General features: G+C 36.6%; 1 protein-coding gene across 4 annotated transcripts in view; it reads right to left on the reverse strand.

Moving 5' to 3' along the window:
• The window catches only part of mettl14 (methyltransferase 14, N6-adenosine-methyltransferase non-catalytic subunit), a 59,482-nt gene that overhangs the window by 16,306 nt on the left and 21,290 nt on the right, over positions 1-21,886 (reverse strand). Inside the window, exons 2-8 of one of the 4 annotated variants that reach the window (XM_072253170.1) lie at positions 19,447-19,535; positions 14,553-14,567; positions 13,898-13,985; positions 10,038-10,115; positions 5,395-5,482; positions 3,907-3,997; positions 3,628-3,769 (exon numbers count right to left, since the gene is read on the reverse strand). In XM_072253170.1, coding sequence (XP_072109271.1) covers positions 3,628-3,769; positions 3,907-3,997; positions 5,395-5,482; positions 10,038-10,115; positions 13,898-13,985; positions 14,553-14,567; positions 19,447-19,535 — 591 coding nt within the window. Of the gene's footprint in view, positions 1-3,627; positions 3,770-3,906; positions 3,998-5,394; positions 5,483-10,037; positions 10,116-13,897; positions 13,986-14,552; positions 14,568-16,912; positions 16,977-19,446; positions 19,536-21,886 lie in introns of all 4 variants that reach the window. The other 3 variants (XM_072253172.1, XM_072253171.1, XM_072253174.1) reach the window with 3 other exon arrangements.

The following is a 21,886-nucleotide window of genomic DNA, read 5'->3' on the forward strand; positions in this document are numbered from 1 at the left end:
CTGTTGTACTTCATTGTATTGAAATTACATTGTATTTCTTTATTTTCCTGCAAATGCTGCAACAAAATTGAATTTCAAGGTAGTATATTGTGACATATAACACAAGAGATTCTGCAGGATGCTGGAAATTCAGAATAACCCACACAAAACACTGAAGGAATGCAGCAGATCAGGCAGCAGCTATAGAAGGAATAGAGTCGACCATTTAGGCCAAGACTCTTCATCAGGACAGGGAAGGAAGGGTGAATAAGCCAGAATAAGAAGGTAGGCAGAAAGGAAGGGGTACAAGCTAGAAGATGATGGGTAAAGGGCAAGGTAGGTAGGTAGGTGAGGGGAGGAGAAATGAAATGACAAGCTGGGAGGTGAAAGATGGAAAAAGTAAAGGGTTGAAGGAGAATCTGATAGAAAAGGAGAGTGGAAGGAGGAGGACAGTGCGAGGGACGTGAGGAAAAGAGAAGAGGTAAGAACAGAACCAGAATGGGAATGGAAAATCAGAAGGGGTTGAGGGAGAAATTAGCAAAAGTTTGAGAAACTAATATTCATGCTGTCAGGTTGAAGGATACTCAAGACTAAATAGCATGGGGGCAGGTGAATAGGCAGGTATCACACCTCTTCTGCTTGAAGGGATAAGTGCCAGGAGGGACATCCATGAGAGAGTTTGCAGAGTAGGTGAGGGATGGGGGGGGGGGGTGGGAGAAAAGGAAAGGTAAAGATTTGCTGAATGCCAAGATCCTGTTGAAGATGGCAGAAGTTGCAGAGAATGATGTGCAGGATGCAGAGGCTCATGAGGTGGTGGGCAAGGACAAGATGAACTCCAGCTCTGTTAAAATGGCAGAAGGAGATGAGGGCAGGTGTCCAGAAAATGGAGGGGAAGCAGGTGAGGGCAGAGTCAATGGTGGAGGAAGGGAAACCTCTTCCTTTGAAGGAGTTCGTCTTTGATGTTCTGGAAAAGAAAGCCTCAAACCTGGGAACAGATACTACAGAGACTGAGAAAAAGGAATGGCATTTTTAAAAGTGACAAGGTGGGAAGAAGTATAATCAACAGTATGGGAATATAAACTGCACTTACTTTGATAATAAACTTACTTACCGCTTCCACTGAGTGTTCTAGGGATAATTCAGGAGTTATGACATTATGGATGAATTAAAATGAGAACCAGTCTTCAGAAATAAAACCTGCACACACTTCAGTTTCCAACTAATACTTTGTGGCTAGTAATGCTAATCATTGGATGTGGTATGTTCTGACTCTGTTCCATTAAAACCACATAGAGGAAGACAATAGATGAACGTTGCACATTGTTAAAGGTGTATCCTTGCTACCCAATGCATAGTTCAGAACACATCTTTCAGCACTAGATCCTTTTTCAGATCTGTTTTGTCACTTAACCTTCTGGTTAGTTGTATATTCATGAAGCCATACTTCAAGACTGTAACAGAAGTTGTATTTTGGATGTCTGGAGTTTGTACTGAAACTTTTGGCACCAGTAATGAATATTCAAAAGGGTTCTGCTAGTTGGGATGTGCTACCTTTGTACAATATGTAATTCTCTAAGTTTATCTGACTATATACAAAATGTAGGTGATTACAGCAGATGAAGCTAATAAATTTTATCTTGTAATTGTTAAAAAAAAATATTGTGTCAGGAGTGTGAGATTCTCTTGGGTCCTCCTGGTGGTTTGCTACGTGAATAGACTTCTATATTTCCAAATTACAGCTTCCATATGGCTCAGTCACAACAGACAGCACTGAATGCAGAATGCTATACTGAAGGACAGCTAGGTAAAATGATTGTAGTTCTGGAAGGTGAGAAAGCAAGTGGTGACAAAGACTACAACTGTGGTTGTAAGGAAGGTAACATAGAAGGTGGTCTGTGACCACTACTCTGGTACCTGTTGTTTTTGATAAAATGAAAATATAGGTGATTTGATCAGCAGGTTAATAGACGAGAAATTTGTGGACTTGTGGACAACGAGGAAGCTTATGTGATACATCAGTTGGAAATCAGGCAGAAAAAAGTTAGATTGAGCTTAAATCTTCAGAAAGGTAGATTGAGTTTAGATCTATATTAAGACTAGAAAGGAAGTGAAAGCTTTGTAAAGGGTGCAGAAGAGGTTTACTGGGATGTTGCCTCAATTGTTGCATATACCAGCTACCAGAAGACACTGCACAAAATTGGATTGTTTTTGCTGGAATGTCAGAGGCTGAGAGGCAACCTAATTGTAGTTGATAAAATAATGAGAGGATAGATATGGTAGACAGCCAGTGTATTTTCCCAGGGTGGAAAAGGTCAAATACTAAAGAGCATAAATGAGAGGGAGAAACTTTTAAGCAGAATGTACGAGGCATGTATTTTCCTTGTTTACAAATACACCAAGTAGCTGATACGTGGAATGCCCTACTAGAAGAGGTAATAGAAATAAGACTGACAGCATCAATAATGAGGCGCCTGGACAAACACACGGACAGGTGGAGAACAGAGGGAAATGGATCATGTGCAGGCAGATGGGATTAGTTTAGACTGGCATCATGATCATTAACAAAAATTGCCAGCTGAAGGACTGTTCCTGCACTATACTGTTTGATGTTACAAGAGCATCATCTGTTGGTGGTGGCTGGCATTCTGGGTATTGCAGGATAAAAAAGGCTAGGGAAAGATGCATTTTTGGTGACATGATGCTGAAGGCATAGCAGAAATGATGAAAGATGATCTATTGAAAGTGGGGGCTTCTCTGAAGAACAGAAAATGGGCAACAGCAGAAGTATGAGAACCAGAAATAAGTGAGTTGATAACTCAATAACAATCTGAAAAGGAATTCTACAATTACTGGTCTATTAATGGGCAAAAACTGGTAGAACATAACCACCCAGCTGAGATTTTCCTTTCAAAGTCCACCAATTGGAAATTACCACCTGATTAAGCAATCTTTCAATAAGGTAAAGACAAGCAAATGCCAATATATGCTTCAGTGTAAACTCGAACTTATTTTATGCAATGGTAATGCAAGCCATGGATATCAGCTATACAATCAACAAATGGACTTTTGAATGCATTAGACCATAATGTTAGAGCTATACAACCGAGTGTTTTATTTTGCCAATACTGAAAAATAGACTACTTCAAATTTGATATTATTTTGAACCATGAATAAACAGTTTAACAACTGCAGTGACCCAAGAAATTCTTCAGATGCTGTAAATCTTGAGCAACAGACACATAAGGCTAGAAGACCTCAGGAACATCAGTGGAGGAAAAGAAACAAACAATGCTTCAGTTGAGATGAAAGATCTCAACCTGAAACATTGATTGTTTTTGTCTCCCTCCACTGGTCAGGTACCTGCTTGACCTGCTTTGAGTTCCTCCAGCTTTGTGTGTGCTGAGCATCAGAAACATTGCTTGTGCCGTTCAAAAAGTTATTTGGTAATGATATGTGGCCAACATACCAATTATATGTATTAATAAAAAAGCCTTGGTAGTCTGAAACAATTTTATCAAAAAATAATGGCAAATTAATATCTGGATATAAACATGCACCTATTTATTCTTTAAAAAAATAGAAGGAACAAACATTTAGAAAAATAATTTGTAGAATGATAATAAAAACATTGCAAGAAAAACAACTCACATCATCCCATGTCCAGCATTTTTCAATGGCTGTTACTCCAGTTTCTCTGTAATATTCTTCCAAAGGTGGTTCAACCAAAATAACGTCAAATTTGCTCTTTAGTTCTCTAAGATCAAATGTCTCCAGATCAGCCTGTAAATACCTGTTCACAGAAAAATGACGTTAGTTTTAAAGTAAATCTTATAAATGTATGCTTCTTAAGAACACTTCTCGACTACCTCATTTGAGCACCTGACACAAAATCAATCTTTGTCAAGAATTACACAAGGAATCACTTACATGGGAGGAGTATTAGTTTGTGAAATTAAGTCATCCTTCAGCCGGATAAGTTCACGGAGTTTAGGGTATTCTTCGAATCTGTCAGCAAGGCCTGCAAGGAAATTGAAATAGATTTTGATTCAGACAAGCTTTGGTTGAATGAATGATGGTTGGAACATAAATGGGATGAAATCCAATAGAAGTTTGTTCCACCACTAAAGATGTTAATAGTTGACAGTTAACTTAGCACCATTTTCTTACTCTACACTTAAGAAATCACTTTATTTCTTAATTTCTAAAAAAAATTATAGTTAAAAATAAACTACAATTCCAACAAGCCCCAAGCTATAAAAGAATGAAAAGCTGACAGGTTGAAAATCTTCACCTGTACAAAACTAACACCTATAATCAAATGTTATGAATATTGAATGTTCCAATTTCAGTGAACCCCCTAGCTCCAGAGTTTCCAATCAACCTCTGGTCTTTCCACTTTCCTTCTTTTACAAATAGTTCGCCCTACTACTCCTACTTTCTGGCACCCATCCTCCTATTCCTCCTGGATCTACCCAAACTATTACCCACACATTTTACCGATCTGATAACCCATACCCCTTACACGTGTGGTTCCATCTGCCCTTTGTATCTCCCTTGAAAGTTTCCATTATCACATTCTTTACTTACCAAATTTTAGCACTTATAATCTTTGCATTTCTGCTCTTCACCCTCTAGTTTCTGTTGCCATCTTCACCCTCCTCCCACACATTTTATTCCCCCTTTTCTATTAGCACCTAACACCTACCTGGCCATCTTCCATCCCCTTTTGCCCATTATCCTTCATCCCTCTTCCATCCACTATCACCTACCACAGCCCCAATCTCACCCCCTCCTTCTTCCTATACTGGCTGTCTTTCCACTCTACTCTCATTCTTGACACAGGGTGTCAACTTGAAACATTGGCAATATCTTTTTCCCCATAGATGATGCTTGACCTGTTGAATTCTTCCTGCAGTTTTCTGCTAAAGGAAACTAAGCATTGATGGGCTTTCAGGGGCACGTGCTCCCAGTGAAGCTGAGAATCAAATGTGTATCACTCATTGAGGGTATTGCACAATCTGATGCTCCAAGAGCACAACTGCAGCTCAGGTTATTACCCAAAAGTATGGAAGACAATAAGACATAGGAGCAGAATGAGGCCAGTTGGCCCACTGAGTCTGCAGCTCCATTCAATCACAGCTGATTTATTATCCCACTCAACCCTGTTCTCCTACCTTCTCCCTGTAACCACTGACACCCATACTAATCAAGAACCCGAATCTTCTAAAGTCCAGCAAATACACTGATACCAATATAAAGCACAGCTTCACTGGGAACACAAGTGCCTCTGAAAGCCCTATGTTTAGTTTTGGTCTGGTGATGTATCAGTCTTGCTGCACTTTTCCATGATTATTGTCATCAGAACTATTTCTGTGGACAAGTCCGAAGGACACACTGGTTATTGCTTTGACTTACCTACATCACGAATGAAGTTTTGAGGGCGATGACCAGTGTCCACAAAATGCTGACAGTAGTCATTGTGTGGATTCAAGCTTTGTGTACCCTGGTGGAACACTGCATGTATTAGCCAGGTCAAACAAAAAGCAAAAGGAGATTAAGACAGCATGAACAACTGTATTCTAATGCAAGGTAGAAACAAAGCTAAATTTACAAGTCCTGAAATTGTCTTTTCTTGCCTTTACAGAGTCCAGATTCAACATCAATTTTTTTTTTCTCACCTATAACCTGACAATTTCAAAGTTGAGTATAATAAATTGCATTGCCTGAATTGCTGGATTATTTGGTGTGAAATCAAAGAACACTGCATTAATTTTATGTTTATTGTGTGTATCGATTTTTTTTATGTCTTTGTATTATTTTAATGTCGCAGTTGCTTGCTCAGAACTTGGACTAGTTGTATTTATTGAGTACATAGCCAGAAAACTTTCGATGCTAATTATTAATCCTTTTCTGCCTTTAAAATTATTTTATTGAACCTTTAACATTTTCTCGAAGCTGCTTAAAATGAAAATTTGTAATTAGGTTGTCATAACTTCTGTAGATAAAATGTAACTAATGTATCTAAAGCCAAATTTGTCAATCAGATCATAAACTGACTGATGAGAAGCAATATAACAAGTGATCAGATCAACAAACATTAAAATCTTCAGTCTGCATATTTGGCACACAAATTGCCCAAAAGAAATCACAATGCAAGGTCAACTTTGCTGTCCTTACTACCCCTAACCCCAAGCATTCATAAATTGTTCCATTTAAAGCTGACATTTTGGTTCTGTTCAATCTTACCCCAGAAGCAATCGCTAATAGTTGGAACAATGTAAACAAAACAAACTTGAACAGACATGAACAGAGATCCATGGTGTACATTATAATACTTCAATACTTATAAACTGTTCTTGCAGGACACAACTCTCAAATGTAATTCAGTACAACCTCTCCTGCAGCCAATACTGCTGTACTTATTAGGATGAAAAAGATAGATCAGTCATTTCCTAGGCACCGACCATAACTCAAAATCGGCAGCTTTTCCTATTGGTAAAAAAAGTAGCTACATTCAAAACTCCAGCATGGAGGAGCACCAGTCATTTTCCATTAATGCCACCCAAAAGAATTCTAGTGTTGTGTAATATCCTAAACTTTTTCATATAAATATTTCATTAACATAGTTGGAAAAGCATAAATAATTATGTTTATAGAATAAGAATTTTCCAAGCATAATTTCATAGATTTAAACTATTCTTGTATACATAAAAAATGGCCTTTCAATTCTAACCCAAAATCAAATGACAGAAGTCTGAGTTACTGGATAAGGTCATTTGCTACTTCTTTAAATATCACCCCCAACAATCTAGTATCCATAACCCTCTGGAGCAGAGAACGCTGAGATTCATCACCATGGCAATAAAATTCCTATACACCGTAATTTTAAACTATTGCTTTATAACTATGTCCTCTGTTCAAGGTTTACCCACCAGTGAAACATTCTCATCCACGCCATTACGCCTTCTAATGGTTTTATAAATGTGTCAGTCTTATGACATCATTATTCTAAACTCTAATGAATATGAATTTAATTTCCTTTACAGTTTGAACAGCCCTCTCATCCCAGGAATTAGGCTAGTGAACCCCTTTTAATTATCTTGAATGCCATTTTTAATTGCTTCTAATGCCATTATGGGGTGTACAGGGTGTCTAGGGAGGGACAGCACCTGTGGTGGGGTTGGGGGCCGACGTGCCCTTTTTCAGGGCAGCTCGTCCACCTTTGGTCCCCACCTGGCGCTCAGCTCTCACCTGTGGCTCCAAGTAGCTGTAACACATGCAGTGGCCACATCCCGGTAAACCGTCTCGGCGGACGGGCTAAACCAGGTGAGGGTAGTCGACGGGTCTTCAACCCTCAGTGAGGTAAGGGATCTGCCTGTCCCAGCGTGTGAAGTCTGGCCCTGGCAGATTGAGCGGAGGAGACTGATTAATGGTCTAACAGTCAAGAAGGCAGGCCAGCAGGCGTTGTGGAATGCTAAGAGCATGACAAGACACTTAGACGTCCTGGTCATCCACTGCAAGAGGTGGTGATCTCACCCGGCAGAAGGCAAAGGCAAACCACTGCTGTAACCTGCCAAGTACATGATTTCCCAGTATGTCAGAGCGGCGTGGAGGGAAATCGTCCGCCAACTGCAAATTCCAGATGCGACCTACGACGACGACGAATGCCATTACGGTATATCTTTCCATAAGTAAAGTGGTCAAAGTTGTGCATTGTACACCAGCTGACTAGTATCTTGCACATTAATTGTAACAATACTTCCCCATTCCTAAACTGCCAACTTCCTGCAATAACAGCTAGCCAATTTGCCTTCCTAACCATTGGCTGCACCTGCCTGTTATTCATGCACAAGGACACCTAGATCCCTCTGCACTTGGCTCATCTGCAATATTTCTCCATAAAAGTAATAATTAAGATTTCTCTTATTGAAGTTCATAACCTCAACTATCCTATTCCGAATTTTTTTTTTTGAAGTTTTCACTCACTCATCTGTACCTAGCTGCAGAATCCTTTTATTTTCATCACAACATACCCTTCTCGCACCTATTAACTACCAAAAGGTTGTAATGACATGAGCACAAGCATCCAGACTGGCACATTGATGCAATACTGAGGGAAGGCTATTGGGCTGAGTATGTTGGATTGGCTATTAAATGCAGATGCAAACTGGTTTTGCAGAGGATAAACTATCTGCAGCATTTTAGAACACTACAAAACAATAGAACCCAGTTAACACATAGCTACGTGAAAGGACATAATGCACAAGTTAGCTCCTGCGTTTTCTATATTTTGTTGATAACTACACTTTTAAAAGTATTTCACCTGGTTAAAAAAAATTGGGACAAGGAAGGACAATGTAAATGGCAAGTGCCACCTTTTGAAAGCAAACATTCAAACTTTTGGTCAACTCTCAAGGTTATCACTTGGCTAGATGGAATTTTTGTTTGAGTACATTCCTATGGTGCATCGAGGGATGCTTTCCTTGAAGGTACCATATAAATTCAAGTTAACTTACCAATGCCTGATAAATATTGATGTTTATTAACTAAAATATAGCCATCTTTATATTCTTCAAGGTTTTAAATCCCTTCAATTTGTGATAGCTAGAGCAGAAAGTAATGATGGCGCCAAATAGAGTGCCAACTTTGGTGCACAGCCTACAAAGGAATCATCAAATACTCTTGTTCAGAACTACTATAACTGAAATTTGCAGCCACAGACACACAAAACCATTTAACAAATGTATCCATCTTCAAAATCAGCAGACTTGGGACCAAAGTCCACGCAAGGAGTGAGTATAGCAGCTAGAAGAGTTAGCACAAATGAGGAATTGATTGTGGACTTCAGGAAGAGGAAGTCAGGAGAACACACACCAATCCTCATGGAGGAAGTCAGACTGGAAAGGGTGAGCAGCTTCAAGTTCCTAGGCTTCAACATCACAGAGGATCTATCCTGGGCCCAACATATTGATGCAATCATGAAGTTAGTGGCTCTACTTCATTAGGGGTTTGAAATTTGGTACTTCAAATTTTTACAGTTGTACCGTGGAGAACAATTTGACTGGTTGCATCATTGCGTGGTTTGAAGGTGCCAAAGCACAGGATTGTAAAAGACTGCAGAAGGTCGAAGATTCTGCCAGATACATCATGGGCACAAGCCACTCCAGCATTGAAGACATCGGCAAATAGTGCTGCGTCAAGAAGGTGATATCCATCATTAAAGACCCTCACTACCTGGAACATACTCCCTTCTCATTACTAATATCAGGGAGGAGGTACAAGAGCATGAAGACCCATACTTAATGTGTTAGGAACAGCTTCTCCTCCTCTGCCATCACATTTCTGAACAGTTCTTCATTTGCACAATTTATTTTTTTTTATTGTAACTTAAGAGTAATTTTATATATTTTGCACTGTATGCTGCAATGAACTAATTTCAGAACATATATCAATGATGGTAAACATGATTCTGACATAACACACCATTGAGTGCTGCTTCCAACCACTGATGAAATAAACCTGCTGTTACTTTAGTGAAAATTACCATTACAGCAATGCTTTTTACTACTTTTCCCAAGCTTACAATAACCATTTTACACCATATTTTTGAATTTAGTATATTTATTGTGATCAGATTACCCTATGTGCCTCATGTAATGATAATGTACTGTACATGAAATGGTAATGCTTTATCATTTTCTTACAAATCTTTTAGAGGAGATAGAGTAAATATTGGCTTGTTTGCATGATCAGTATTTTGGCATTTCATATCAAACATCAACTTTACTTCACACAAAGACTGAATTTTGAAATCTGGAGAAAAACTGGGAGGAATTCAGTGGGTCAGTCAGCATGTGTGAAGGGAAATGGACAGTCAACTTTTAAGGTGGAATTTTTCAGTCTGGTCAATATTACTATTACAAATGCAATTTAAGCAAAATGTTAAAAAAAGATCCTGATATTTAATTTGAAGTATATCCTATTATTTAGATCATTTGAACCCTACTACATTTTTGTCACATCAATATTTAAAGATCATGGGATGAAAATATACTTACCTTTAAAAACGTGCTGGAATCTTTGTAGATTTCCTCATTGTATTGCATTTCTGTTTCCTCCTCTTCTACAACTTCATCCTGCCAAGAGAGTGAACATTAAATGTCTAAACAGATCCAAGATTCCAGGGTAGCTTCCACTCAGGACAGAATGAATTCAATTTTTGCATATACATAAACCATTTTAGAATAGCATATTTGTACAGGCTGGGTAGAATGTATTCAACACTTTTCTCTCAAACTAAAGTAAATCATTAATACTCTTTGTCAACTTAACATATCAAGGCCCCTACAAACATGTTTTCTTGTGGAGGAATGATGTGCATCTCTCTTCATCTCATGGAATTAACTTCAAAGGCAGGGTGCAGAGAACAAACATAATGCAACTTACCACGGACCATTTATTCGAGATAAGTACACTTAAAAATATGCAAACTTTTTTTCAAAAAAAGTTCTATTTTATTTTTGTGCATACACATTACTGGCATTCAATATTATTTCAATAGCTTAAATCACAAACAAAGCCCTCTGCAAAAGGTGATCAACATAATACCAAAATATAGGTCACAGAACAGTAGCAATGCATTTTAGAAGGACAGATTGAAAGGCATGTAAAAAGGAGTAAGAACAAGTTGATAAAGTTTCCTATCCTTTAATTTGGCACCATACTCACAATGTAACCTGATTGTGGCCCCCTATATTATCACAGTGGAGTTGAGCGCAAATCAAAGGAAGAGCACCTCTTCTTTGGGCAGGTTGCAGCCTTCTAGACTAACTTTGCTGCAAGTCATCCATTTACGATATTGGCTCAGTTTTCTCTGAGCATACCCGAACAAGTTGGGCATGTCCCACAGCCTGTAATTTGCAGCATTTTGTTTCTTTCTTTTTCAATCTTTTTATTAATTTCAAAATATAGAAACAAAACATAGCAATAATACAGATAATATGAGATGTATTGTTACATTTAAAAAAAAGAGTAATTGCAAAACCAAATAGTGGAAATTACCAAAACTCCCATACATGTAGAACTGATCACGGATAATATAAAGCAAAAAAAAAAAGAAGAAAGAAAGAAAAAGAGGAAAAAAAAACCCATCCCAAAAGAAAAAAAAAAACTAAACTAAACTAGAAGACTTGGGCAAAACTAACAACTTAAAAATGGAAAAGAAGAAAACCTCAGCATCGACGATTCCATTCCCCTCCAACAACAGTACAGAGAAATAAAACAAGTTTGGAAATGATCAAATTACATCAAATGAAAATGCTGAATAAATGGCCTCCAAATTTTTTCAAACTTAATAGAAGGGTCATAAACTGCACTTCTAATTTTCTCCAGATTCAGACACACCATAGTTTGTGAAAACCAATGAAATACTGTAGGAGGGTTGATCTCTTTCCAATTCAACAAAATGGACCTTCTAGCTATTAAAGTAAGAAATGCAATCATCCTTCGTGATGAAGAGGTTAAATTATTTGAGTCTATCATTGGTAGTCCAAAGATAGCAGTAATTGGATGAGGTTGTAAGTCTATATTTAGGACCGTTGAAATAATATCAAAAATATCTTTCCAATATTTCTCCAACAAGGGACATGACCAAAACATGTGAGTTAGAGAAGCAATCTCAGACTGGCATCTGTCACATATTGGATTAATATAAGAGTAATAACGAGATAGTTTATCTTTGGACATATGAGCCCTGTGAACTACTTTAAACTGTATCAACCTATGCTTAGCACATACAGAGGATGAATTCACCAACTGAAGAATTTTTTCCCATTTTTCAGTCAGTATATTAATCTCAAGTTCTCTTTCCCAGTCAGCTTTAATTTTATTAGAGGCATCAGGACATAAATTCATAATTATATTATATACAATTGCTATTACACCTTTCTGAGAAAGATTTAAGTCTAAGATTTTTTCCAAAGTGTCCATTGGATATGGGTGTGGAAAATTAGGAGAGACAGTAATTAAAAAGTTTCTAATCTGTAAATATCTAAAAAAGTGAGATCTGGGTAGCATTTTGCACTTTGGCTATATCTTCATACTCTTGTAGCTGACTCATTTAATCCATTTGATCAGAGGCCTTCTATAACATATCACCGTGGATCTCTCTGCCTCATCCAATCAAAGATAATTTCTTTAACCTATCCATTTCTGCCCCATCTACCACAACCTAAAACTAACTTGTTTTCCCCCTTTAAAAATTCTGACATAGGAACTTCAATTTAATGCATGAACTATTTCTCTTTCCACAAATGCTTTCTGACCTGCCATTTCAAACAGTTTCTCTTCCTATTCAATTTTCAACATATGCAGGTTTTATTTATTTTCAAATGAAATAATTATTTGAGATGTTGTTAATGGGCAGATGGTAATTAGAATATGGTTCCTAAACAAAATACTAGTAGAAGGGAGCTTTAACTTTAAAAGGAAGGTTAATGCCTACTTGGAAGGGAGAATGAAAGTAAATAGTTAGCAACTTGCCTTGATCATTTCTACCGTGTTATAAAATGGTATGAAATCAAGTTCAAACATTTAATGAGACAACCAAGTGCTTTTGGATTACAAGACAGGCATAACAAGCATTTCCTCAAATCACTATATAAAGCAACTTCTAGTTAGTAATAATCAAAACAGCAGATAATGGCGGTGAAAAAGGTGAATGGTACGCTGGCGTTCATAGCAAGAGGATTCGAGTACAGGAGCAGGGAGGTACTACTGCAGTTGTACAAGGCCTTGGTGAGACCACACCTGGAGTGTTGTGTGCAGTTTTGGTCCCCTAATCTGAGGAAAGACATTCTTGCCATAGAGGGAGTACAAAGAAGGTTCACCAGATTGATTCCTGGGATGGCAGGACTTTCATATGATGAAAGACTGGATCGACTAGGCTTATACTTGTTGGAATTTTGAAGATTGAGGGGGGATCTTATTGAAACGTACAAAATCCTAAAGGGATTGGACAGGCTAGATGCAGGAAGATTGTTCCCGATGTTGGGGAAGTCCAGAACGAGGGGTCACAGTTTGAGGATAAAGGGGAAGCCTTTTAGGACCGAGATTAGGAAAAACTTCTTCACACAGAGAGTGGTGAATCTGTGGAGTTCGATAAGGCCCTCGTGGCTAAAGGGATCAGGGGGTATGGAGAGAAGGCAGTTACAGGGTTCTGAGTTGGATGATCAGCCATGATCATACTGAATGGCGGTGCAGGCTCGGAGGGCTGAATGGCCTACTCCTGCACCTATTTCCTATGTTTCTATGTTTAATGGAAATCTGAAATAAAAACAGAAAGTCAGATTCAACAGATCAGTCACATTTGTGGTCTGATTCAAGAAAATGATAGCTAACCAACTGCATATTTCCACAGTTTTCAGTTTTTACATTGAACTTCCAATAAACTGCTGTTATAATTAAACATCAAAATTAAATCAAGATATCACTAAGAATAATTCCTCTGATACAAATGCATACTTCAAATATATTTTCTTAAATATAAATTATTCAAACTTGGACCAAGCATTAAGTAAATTCAATTTTCCCTTAAAACTTAGCAAAATGTGCAGTTACAATTTACAAAAAAGTCATATGGAAGATTATATATCATACATTAAAACAATTCCAATGCCAATAAACTGGACTCTCTACTTTCAACACCATTAACTTAATGTTTATATTAACTCAATATTAATGATTTTTCAAGACATGCCCACAATTTCCAATGAAACCAAGTTACAAATGGCTTCACTGGAAGTACTTCCAAGATTTTCCTTTTTAAAATATGATAAGCGAGATAAAAGAAAATGGAAAGCAAACATCTCTATTTTTCCTGAGGATGACTAAACACAAAAGCACTGCATAACATTATTACTTTGTATTCTTCAAATTCTTCTTCAATGGCTTCTCCTTCTTCTGGAAGCTTCCGCTTCGTAATTGAGGCAGATGTGTCATAAGTCGCCCTGGAATCACCAAACAAAATATTGATTTAGTTTTAAAAAGGCATGACCTCCACAAAATAACAATAGATGTAAGAATATTTCTCTTACATGCACATGCAAAATATACTGCATAAATAATGTAAACAATCAAAAATTATTCTGGCCATCTCCAAATTATCCTTCTTAGCCCTCCCATTCCATGAATTAATTTACACAAATATATATTACATTCTGCAAGTTAATGATGCTGGCAGAACAAAATAATTTGGCTACATTAAATTATTAAGTTTACACTACTGGTTATAAATGGAGCTTTAATATGGAATACGAAACTTGAAACCAAATGCAAGGAGGAAATAGAGGATTTCACAATACATATTTGAATTAGAATGCAAATACCCTTGTTCTTTTTAAAAGTACTACCATAATTGAAAAGGTTATAGAAATGTGTCCAACTAAAGCTCTCTCTCAAATTGGTTGTGGAATTTTAGCACATGACCCCATTTGCAGGAGGAATGTACCAATATTAAAGCTGCATTCTCCATGAAATCTTTGGAGAAATATTTTTTTTCTTTTAAAAGTACTCACCAGAATAGTCTGCTCCTTTAAAAAAAAGGAAACAAAAACGCATCATCATCTAAAATTGTTGTGCTTTGATTAAATTGGACTTTACTAACTAAAACTTTCAGCTAGAAGATTCATGGATGTTGCATCCAAATTGCCCCATTCATTCCAGTTTACATATTTTTGATGCTTAATATAATCCCAAATCTTAATGAAGTGATTAAGCATTTTACGTATACAAAAAACTGATGGTGATAGAACTGCACTGAATTGTACCAAAAGAATCACAAAACAGGACAAATTTTGATTACGTTCACTGCAACCCTTAAAAAAGTTCTTTTGTGTATCACGGTTATCTATAAAACATGCCATTTCCCATGGTAAAGGATTTTAAAAAAAACAGGAATGTGCAATAGTATTTCTCCAGAACAGCAATGGGGGCACTGTAGTTTAACTGAGGTACTTTTGTTTTTAAAACCTTATCAAATACTAATGAAAATTTAGGATGGAAGAGACAAAAGTATTTTTTGGCACTCAGATGCTATACAATTGCTAGAAAATGAAGTCTTCTGAATGCTTGCAGGAGAAAAAAGCTTTAATAGAACATCTTAATAGGACATCATCTTAAGACCATGTCTTATCAAGCTGCTGATGCAAAGATATTTCTGATGGAGCTTAAAGTAAAGGGGAAAGAGGAATAGGCCATTTTCTAAGTAGTTCTTCGAGAGCTTATTTGTTGACAGTGGAGTTCTACTATCTATTATCAGTTTAGGTAAAACAATATTGTTAATAAAAGTCATGTTTACAGAGTTGCTAACCTATGGGGTAGTAACAGTCAATGTACTATTCCTCCATTAAATGGATCACTGCTCTACCAAAACTTGGTTGCATTGATTCCCTAACAGAACATCAGTGTGTTTCAAACACACTGGATTGGAATCTAAATATCTACAGGATATCTAAAGGATCCTAATTGTTGCATATGTCAGTCCAGATCCAAACTTGATCAAGTAAATTCTGTGAACAATGGTTGCAGCTCCACTGAAAATAAAGAACCAGACTGAAAAGCTCAGGATGTCACAGCCAGATGCAAGGGTTGGGCCATGTTCAGCTCACTGCTTGGTGATGTTTACTCAAATCTGCACTGCACTTATGCCGTGGTCTGCAACTAATGGGCTCCTGGTTCATCTGTGACTGGCTTTGAGGCTGTGAACTTTATTTCTGAATGTTATTTGCTTAATTTTTATTGTTTGTACAATTTATTTTTCCACATTGGATATCTGATGGTCTTTTTAATGGGTTCTATTGCGTTTCTTTGATTTGACGCTGCCTGTAACGTGATAAATCTCAAGGCTGTATATAGTATACATACTTTGATAACAAATCTACTTTGAACTTTGAATAAACATAAAACTGTAATAAAATTACATGGAAACAATTTTTAAAAAATGCTTTCTACTCATTTGGACTTCTGCAAATTCTTGTGGTCAAAACCACTGTATTATATCAGGTTGCACATTAGGATTCAACTGCAATTTAGTTGATTTGACCTCATGTATACAAGTTTGGAACAATAATTCAGTGCACCAATTGTGTGATACGCCTTTTGACTTGTCGAATCATTGATCCTTCTCCAAGGAAAGACTGAAACACTAGTTATTTTGCAATATTTCAGAGAAAATTTTACAACCTTCTCACAGACTAAACCTTACATTACATATTTAATTTGCGAAAATATTCTAAAGCAGTTTGGTTGGATTGCTATGTAACTACTGTGAAATAATCAATTTTATCCAAAAGATATCTATAGCTTCACTGAAACCCAAAAATGAAGCACATTAAATGTCAAGCATTTTGTATTTTAATGTTAAGACACTAAATACCATGGTGAGAAGTACAAGCCAGGTCCTCTTACTTGAGCAGTCATAAGGTTAGTTGTAAAATACAACCTATCAACTTTCAATGGCTTTCTAACATACAAATTTTCCACAAAGCTGATTACATACTTCAGGTTGTTAAAAGCAGTTTTTAAACTCAGTATTATAATAATTTTATAGTAATTACGAACATTCTAAATGGCATATTTTCAATAATTTTAGATTCAAATATATTGTAAAGGGATCCAAATCCAACAGTAAGCTAAACATGGAAAAAGATGTTCACAAGCTGGTTATAGGGACAGGAGTAGAATTAAGAGCTATTCTGATTACAGACAGAATTAGTTTTTAAAACTCCTTTAATAATGGAGTATTTGGCAATAATCACTCAAACTATAAAGAGAAATCTATTTTGTAGTGGCAGGATTTGCTAATACCATCATGAAATTGTTAACACTTCAGTGCAGCTTATTCCCATCAGCTCTTTACACCAAACCAAGTGCTTACCAGCTTCATGTTATATGCAATTTTGATCTATACCTTTTCTTCACTCTGTTCAATCTCTATGCATCTAAAAACAGATAGTTTGCAATTATAAAAATACTCATCTATACTATAAATGAGTAAAGTTCTGAAGCTACCATATTACTCCAAGAATTAAAGACCATCGGGCCAGTTTAGCATTTCAATTTTTCTTGGTCAACCCACTTTCCAAAACAACTCTGTGTGCTCTGTAGGAACAAGATTTCTTAAAGAAATAAGGGGTTAATACAATCATTTGTGAGATCAAGCACATAATAGTGCATATCTGTTTTTTATGAATGGAAAGGTAAAGATTCTCCTTTATTTGTTCCAGTAACCCACCTACTCAAAAATATTCCTTGTAGATTTTAAGCACTCTTCATTTTATGCTGGGCTCCACCCATAATGTCACTATGTCACGGGAAAGGAAAATTAGAAGAACAAACTGGCCATAATTCAACCTAAAATTGCTAGCCTTACTAATGACATTGCTATACTACCATAAAAGTACAAAAAAAAATTAACTTCTGTATATATTCCTGCAGTACTATTCTGAGTCACAACAGGAAAAAAAACATTCTATTTTGTTTAAGTCAGCTCTGATTGCAAGCACAGTGCAATTCAACACAGGCTGGGTTTGCTGCAAAATCAATTTTACTGTGTCATCACATAACACTAGAGCTGAGAATATTACATCAGTTCTAACTATTATGAATACAACGTTATTCAATTTTCAACTACCTAATGAAAATGTTGCACTTTATATGATGAAATAGCTCAGATGCAGAAAGATATGGTAGAGTTTTAAGGTGCTTGGAAGTAGGTACAGAGGAGATGTCAGGGGTAAGGTTTTTTTTTTGTATACAGAGAGTGGTGAGTGTGTGGAATGGGCTGCCAGCGACGGTGGTGGAGGTGGATACGATAGGGTCTTTTAAGAGACTCCTGGGCAGGTACATAGAGCACAGAAAAATAGAGGGCTATGGGTAACCCTAGGTAATTTCTAAGGTAAGGGCATGTTCAGCACAGCTTTGTGGGCCGAAGGGACTGTATTGTGCTGTAGGTTTTCTATGTTCTATGAAATTACAACACACTCAATTTACCCATTTAGAACTTATGCTGTTACTCGACCAATAAACAGTAGAGATTTGATATATATAGCCAGTTTCATCAAAGTAAAAGTTGATCTCACTTTTATTATTCCTAAGCTTGCCACTATAAAAACAAAATCCTGTTTAATAGTAATCTTCTAAGTATGTTGCGTGGATTTAATGTCATTGCAGAACAATGAAATATCGAACATACATCAGTAAGACTGGAATTGAAGCAAACGCACAGGAGACCACAATATATTACAGTGGGGCACCATCAGCAATAGTGTTTTTTGTTAATTGATCCAGATTTTGAAACTAACAACATGATTTTATTTCATTTTAGGCTGAATCTAATTTTCATACGAGATATGGAAATTTTTGATTCAATCAACCCACAAGACACTTTTTTTTCTACTGATCATGCCTCTTAAAACAGAAGAATCTGCTGTTTAGGCAGCTGTAATACTGGTTTAGAATCCCAATTTAAAATGAAACATATGGCAGATGATGCACAATTCTGCAACCATCACATTTCACAGATTTACCCAGTAGCAAGCTTAGATAAACATGAAAGTGAGAGTCACAGTGATGCTAATGTACAAAGCTTGTACATAAATCAGTAAAAGTGGGATTGGAAATTGCTAAATAGTTATAAACTGAATACTCCTTGATGACAAAGAACAAGCACAGGCATCCGGGGAGCAGAGCTTTTCAGCACAAACAAGTACAGATTAAAAGTTGTTCAACATTTGGAAAGAAATAATATTTGAAAACTTATCAAAAGAGTTCAAAAGATCTTTTGAGTATGTAGTCAGTCTGATTTAGGCTTTAAAACTGTAACATTATCAAGTTACAAAATCAGTCTTTCCCCAATGTATACAAGAGATTGATGTCAAGTGTAAAAGTTTGTACACTTTTGCCAGACCCAAAACAGGTAAATTCATATTTCATATACGAAAGAAAAATTCTACAGCACATTAACTTCTTAAAACCGAGTTGGGTATAATAGAATATATTGAATAAAATAAATAACAATGAGATATTGTATTATGAGATACAGATTCATACATACAATTCTTCTTTTGCTTAGGTGGAGATTCCATGCTTGAGGCTGATGAAAGCACAAACATGCATATGGTATATGCAAAGAAGGGATTGTTCTATGACATCTCAGAAGAGCAACTTCAAGCAATGATTTCAACAAAGTTGCTTGCTTAATAACTTTATAATTAAAAAACTATAAATAAAGGGAAAGCCTAATGTATTACAGGCAAAATTTGTACAGGAATACCTGTTTTGATAATAAATAAATCTTTGAACCTTTAATAGTGATCCAAATTTAAACACACTATTAAATTTAATCTCCTAAATACCTTAACAAGAAACCTAATCCAGAAAGATTTAGCAAACAGTTGCCTTCCTACTAACCTGCAAGTTTCCCTGGTTTCAGCAATCTCCCTCTGTTCTTCTTTGCTGTTCAAAACTGCTCCAATGTTATCTGCACTTTCAGCTCCTAGCTAAGAAGGGTGGGGGGGGGGGGGGGGGAAAGCTGTGCATTAGTTAGGCTACAGAAGAAAAGTTAATTCAGCAAAATATTGTTAGAAAGGCTATAGAAGGGTAAAATTGCAATGATTTACTGTTTTAATGCCTTTAAAAGAATCAGATGTTATTGTGCAAAAATATGAATTTTACAGTATTTTACTTTCACACTAGGTGTTTCCAACAGGTAAAAAATGCCTTTAAAAGTCAACACTAATATAATAATATAGATTTTAAGAAAAGAAATCTTAAAATAATCTGAATTAAATACCACACAAACATTTGTTTTGTGCTAAGTATTGGTAGAGTCGGAAATGAAGTTGAACTCCATTACAGACAAGATTACCTGGCACAGCAGATATACTCTCTAGGACATACTGGGGTGCAAAAGATGATCAACAGATTCTCCCAATAGTGATGGAAGCCGAAGTTCAGGGGACAAGCTTGGCAAACACTCGAAACTGAAAACAATTCCTGCAGCAGCATTAAAGCTACCACATTAAGTGCTCCTGCCCCACCAGGTCTATTTTTATACTTACAAGTGGAATACAATACTTTGCCAAGGTGTCGAGGATACTCAGACATACTGGTAATAGTGGACAAATATTCAAGATGGGTGTAACCTATTCCAACAAGGAAAGCCACTGCCACGAACACAGCAGAAACTCTAATCAAGAACTATATTCCTAGATGGGAGTGCCATGTCTCATCGACTCTGACTGAGGAACACATTTCGCTCAGAATATTTGTCACAGATTATGTTGACTGATGAACACTGAATGGTCTTTTCATTGTCCAGAATCATCAAGACAAATCAAATAAATGTTCTCATCAAACAATGACTAAGTATAATGAGAAAGACATACCTGGCCTAAGTTTCTTCTTATGGTTTTAAAGTAGCATCAGAACAACACCCCCAAATAAAAACAATTAAATTACACCCATTCAAGGTGGTAATAGGACATCCTATGTTACTACCAGGAGCCCTCAATTTGAGAGAGGATGCTATACACATTCTAGCAGACAGTTAACTATTGTGTGAAATTAACCCAAGTTGTACAGTCTGCTTCTAAAATTGTTTCTAGCCACTTGGATTGATCCAGCAGGAGGAGGACACACCCTGATTCCTGGGATAAGGATCCACTGGAAGCTTGATGGGAAGGTTCTTATCAAGTGCTGGTAACTACCAAATCGATGGTGAAAATTGAAGGTAAAAGCAAGTGGATACATACCAGTCACTGCAAGCAAGCTCAAGCGGTAAGGACGAGGACAACCAGCTCTGCAGTTAATGTGCGAGCAACCTTTTGGCCACAGTGCCCACACTACTGGGTTACAGTAAGTAAACGAATAACCACTGAAGACTTCAAGCAAGTCGATAACTACTGGGCATTATGAAGTTTATTCTAATATTATTAGTTGTTCTATTTTTGTCAATTTTCCCTATTCATAATGTGCCAGATGAGATAACTCAATGTATCACATGAACTTGCTGATACTGTTGACTCTAGCTATTGGCAATGTCAATATATACCACACATTTCAAAATATTCACCAGTGCTTAGCAATCCTGCAGATCCAGAACGAACATGCTTTCTTTATTAAACATTCCAGCAATGGCGATGTCCACATTATGGCTGTGATCCATTATTCTCAAGGGAGACGTAAATATATGATCATCATGCCCTCACAAATCGTTTTAAACTGGATCATTTATGTAAATATAATCAGCATAATTTAGGGAATATCATATCTAACCCAAATCATCTCATCCAGAGATATACCAACATCTAATGTTCATGACAAAGCTACAAAATTTTCTCATGTGTTCACTATAAAAACTACCTTTTGCTCAACTTCAGAAGGTAACATTCCAGTTCATGCTTAATGGTATTGGTCCACAACATAAAAATGTTGGGAACCCTTGCAATAGGTCTTCTCTTTGCAGTTATAGGCAAGGAGTGTTATACTTACACACCTGATGAGTCTGAAGACATATCTAACTTGGCTATAATATTTGTAAAGAAGCAGCTGAAATACATCAATGTGATGAATGGGATTTCTTTGATTGGATTCATTCAAGTCGTGGAAGCTTGCGTTACTCAATATTATGAGTCATATTATTCATACTAATATGCCTCAACATAATTTACATTTTTTACTCATTTAAAGGTGATCATTAATAGAATAGTTCAAACTCATGTAAGTGTGCCTACCAATCTGGCTAATCATGACATAATCCTATGAATTCATGAATATATATCCTTTGATATTTCATGGGGTAGTGGGGTGGAGATACGCCACTATCAAAGGAGGTGCACGGTGCTCCTTC

The sequence above is a fragment of the Mobula birostris genome, chromosome 3, assembly GCF_030028105.1.
Source record: "Mobula birostris isolate sMobBir1 chromosome 3, sMobBir1.hap1, whole genome shotgun sequence".
Lineage (NCBI taxonomy): Eukaryota > Metazoa > Chordata > Chondrichthyes > Myliobatiformes > Myliobatidae > Mobula > Mobula birostris.